The sequence below is a fragment of the Coregonus lavaretus genome, assembly GCF_964263955.1.
Source record: "Coregonus lavaretus genome assembly, chromosome: 8".
In the NCBI taxonomy this organism is placed as follows: domain Eukaryota; kingdom Metazoa; phylum Chordata; class Actinopteri; order Salmoniformes; family Salmonidae; genus Coregonus; species Coregonus lavaretus.
The window spans coordinates 45,591,488-45,595,900 of NC_139995.1; the positions used below are offsets into that span (position 1 = coordinate 45,591,488).

Genomic DNA, 4,413 nt, shown 5'->3' on the forward strand with positions numbered 1-4,413 from the left:
GGTCAGGAGAGCAGAGGAAAATCACATGAGCTTACAAGATGCGTACAGTGGAAAAATACAGCCCGCCTACAGCAGGGTGTGTGTATAAAAAGATTGTACGACCATTTTGTTGCAGAGCGCTCTCAATGAATAAAGGCTGACCATTGCAGGATTGGGTCTTTGTTTAATTAATTTCTGGGAATTATTCAAAGATTTAAGAATTGTTTGACTTCAACCATTGAGATAACAAAATTCTCATGACACCTAGCGCTTGATTTAGGTGTTGTGACACTCATGCAGGTGTGTGACACTCATGCATGTTGTTGGAGGTCCCAGAGGTAATCATTGGCAAAGTTCATAATCTGAGTCATGGCGTTCAGTATCAGGATGTCCATGTCGTTATCCAGCCTCCCCTCCTTGTGGTAGTTCTTCACTGGCAAGATGCAGTTCATGGGAACGCCCAGCTCATTACTGCAGATCTGCATCTGAGAAACGATGAAGACAAAAGGGCTGGATCAGGTCAGCGTGAGGGATGATCAGGTCAGTGTGAGGAATGATCAGGTCAGACAGAGGGAGGATCAGGTCAGCGTGAGTGATGATCAGGTCAGCGTGAGGGATGATCAGGTCAGCGTGAGGGTTGATCAGGTCAGCATGAGGGATGATCTTTGGATCAGGTCATCATGAGGGTTGATCTTTGGATCAGGTCAGCGTGAGGGTTGATCTTTGGATCAGGTCAGCGTGAGGGTTGATCTTTGGATCAGGTCATCGTGAGGGTTGATCTTTGGATCAGGTCAGTGTGAAGGTTGATCTTTGGATCAGGTCAGCGTGAGGGATGATATTTGGAGCAGGTCAGCGTGAGGGTTGATCTTTGGATCAGGTCAGCGTGAGGGATGATATTTGGATCAGGTCAGAGTGAGGAATAATCTTTGGATCAGGTCAGCGTGAGGGATGATAAGGTCGGCGTGAGGGATGATCTTTGGATCAGCTCAGTGTGAGGGATGATCAGGTCAGCGTGAGGGATGATCTTTGGATCAGGTCAGAGTGAGGGATGATCTTTGGATCAGGTCAAAGTGAGGGATGATCTTTGGATCAGTTTAGCATGAGGGATGATCCTTGGATCAGGTCAGCACAACCAAGGTTTAACGGTCGCGTTCCAGGTTGACTACATTGCAGATGTTGCATTGCATCAACTAATTGTTGCGTGCCATGTCATCAACTGTATCTTTGGGCATCAAATTGCTTTATCATATGATGTGGTCAGCTCATATGTAAAAGCGTATCCAGGCGTTATGAGATTTGGCAATGTAGTCAGCCTGGAACGTGGCCATTGTGAAATTTGATCAGATCTGAGGTGATTTACCTTCTCTTTGATTGCCTTGCTGTAGTAGATTCTCTTCACATTCCTGTTCACCAGCTCACAAGCCTTGTCTGGCATGGTCATGACAACAATTTGAGGGATTTCTGCCATATAAATATATAAGTAATGAATATAAGGACTAACTTAAGTAACACTGTCATGTAATATTTAAAAGTCAAGAGCTACTACAGCTGAATACCCAACCATAGTTACAGTTACCATTAAGATAAGATTAGAAATGCTAAGAAACATAAAGGGTTTGAAGAGCTTACTTACCCAGTTTACTGGCTTCTGCCCTGATGTGCTTCATCTTGTCTATGACATCCTTATGCATGAGAGAGATTGTGTCCGCTGTCACAATACTCACCAGACAATGAGTTTTGCCACTTAAACCAGGATTCTGTATGTATTCTTATTTTTGGGCCGATAATGGGTGTAATGGATTGAACTGGCCAAGAAAATATAAGATTTGTCAGATGATGCTACTTTGTTTGCATCAAATTTTCATCTTTGACTAGTGTGTGTGTGTGTATGTTTATGACTTCTGAATTACCTCATAACCCTCAGGTAGATGGCCTTTCAGAGCATTGATGATGTCATCAGGGTGCAACCCATTTTTCTTTGTCTCCAGACCCATGACATCATTGAATGCAAAGGGAAGACGTTTTTCTCCTTTACGGCCTTGAATGTAGTGAGTCTTATACTAAAAAGAAACATTTTATTTTCGATGGAAGGGATAGAAACCCACACACTCGGAAACATAAAACACATCCTCAACTGAGGCTCAGATTAACAAATATATAATTTATTTAGGACACAATGCCCTGAAATGTGCAAAGTGCAAAAAGATGCACAAAGTAAAGGTGCAAGACTAGCGTTTCAGTTCAACTGAAAGTATGTAACTTAACAGTAGAATTAAGCAATAAGGCCTGAGGGGGTGTGGTATATGGCCAATATACCACGGTTAAGGGCTGTTCTTAGGCATGATGCAACACGTGGTATATTGGCCATATATCACAAAGCCCAGAGGTGCCTTATTGCTATTATAAACTGGTTACCAATGTAATTACAGCAGTAGAAATACATATGTTGTCCTACCCGTGGTATATGGTCTGATATACCACAGCTGTCAGCCAATCAGCATCAGCCCCCCTCCCTCCCTCCCTCAAATCTCCCCCCCCCCCTCTTTTTCCCTCAGAAAAGTCTCAATTCGTTGGGGCATGGACTCTACAAGATGTCAAAAGCATTCCATAGGGATGCTTCCAACAGTTGTGTCAAGTTGGCTGGATGTCCTTTGGGTGGTGGACCATTCTTGATACACACGTGAAAAACCCAGCAGCATTGCAGTTCTTAACACAAACCAGTGCGTCTGGCACCTACTACCATACCCCGTTCAAAGGCACTTACATCTTTTGTCTTGCTTTCTTTTTTTTCTTTTTTTTATCTTGCCCATTCACCCTCTGAATGGCACACATACTGTACAAAATCTATGTCTCAATTGTCTCAAGGCTTTAACCTGTCTGCTCCCCTTTATCTACACTTATTGAAGTGGATTTAACAAGTGACATCAATAAGGGATCAATAAGGGATCATAGCTTTCACCTGGATTCACCTGGTCAGTCTGTCATCGAAATAGCAGGTGTTCATAATGTTTTGTACACTCAGTGTATATAAAACAATTAATCCCTATGTGAAATCTCAATGGCGCATTTGAAGATCAGGAAGTCGGTTTAGCGCATTGTCATCTTACTAAGATGGCGCCTCATGGGGGGGATGTTTTGTACACTCAGTGTAAATGTGTGCTTCTGAACCTAGGTTTGGGATCTTTTTCCATGTTTCCAACAGTGTGCAGGTATCTATCCTTTCCATGATCCTACTTTTTGAAACCTACATATCTGTGACTCACTACGTTTTGTATTAAAGACCCAATGCAGACGTTTTTAGCGCCATATCAAATCATTTCTGGGTAACAATTAAGTACCTTACTGTAATTGTTTTCCATTATGAAACCAAAATAGCTTTTTAGCAAAAACCTATTTCACAAGACAGAATTTTGCTAGGACTGTCTGGGAGCTGGTGTGAGTGAGGGGCCTGATTGGAGGGCCTAATGGGAGAGATATGTAACCTGAAAACTATCTGTTATTGGCAGAGAGGTTTGGAACTCTCTTTGTTATTATTGGTCTATTAACGTATACCGCCTGATGATGTCACCAGGCAATCCAAAACTCTGCCATGTAAAACCTGCTGATTAGAAGGTCCTGTGTAAATTGTATTTTCAACTAGCAACTATCAGGAAATAACACTGATCACATTTTTTCACACTTTTACAGTGTTCTTATTATCAGCTGTTGTACAATATGATACAAAACACAGGAACAACGGAATTTAGGCTGCACTGGGCCTCTTTAAAAGACTGCAGAAGACCACTCTTTGTTTCTATATGTCTCTCATCATGTCTCTGTTCTGCCTGTATGTGGCTCATGAAATGTCTTAGTGTACCAAGGTATATTAGGAAGCCGTTTCCCATCCCTGAATGGTGTAGTTACATTTATTAGGCAAACCAACTTACTTTCATGGTGAAGCTGGTGCCAGTGGCAGCAGATGCCAGGGCATTATGTGTTGATCGTCCTTGGAAAACGTTGTTGACTGAGTTGATGAAGCTGGACTTCCCTGCACCGACTGGTCCATGTAGCAGGCATCTCAGCTGACCCACATCAGGATCACTCAGTTCAAAGTTCCTCAGTGCATTCACCATGGCATCTCTCGCTTGTTTACTATCAGAGACAATGAAGAGTGTTACTTCTGTTACTACTGTTACACATCTCATGGAAGACATACAGTAAGGGTTATAACATATACCATACGCTACAACAGGGATGGGCAACTCCAGTCCTCGGGGACCTGATTGGTGACACACTTTTGGTGACACTTTTGGTCCAGCCCTAGCTGGCACACACCTGACTCCAATAATCAAGGTCTCCAGTTTAGAACACTCCAACAATACTCCATACAAGAAGCTCCAACAAGACGCTACTTATGTTTTCAGTACTAGATTAATTATCTGACCCAAGCAACTA

At 42.6% G+C, this 4,413-nt stretch overlaps 1 protein-coding gene across 1 annotated transcript; it reads right to left on the reverse strand.

Moving 5' to 3' along the window:
• Positions 1-290: 290 nt before the first annotated feature.
• On the reverse strand, positions 291-4,091 carry LOC311134070 (interferon-induced protein 44-like; the record flags this gene model as incomplete). The annotated part of the gene is made up of 4 exons (XM_084167665.1): positions 291-464; positions 1,340-1,440; positions 1,613-1,687; positions 3,902-4,091. 4 exons carry the CDS (start codon positions 4,089-4,091, stop codon positions 291-293), a joined length of 540 nt encoding a protein of 179 aa, XP_084023791.1.
• Between the last annotated feature and the right edge of the window lie 322 nt (positions 4,092-4,413).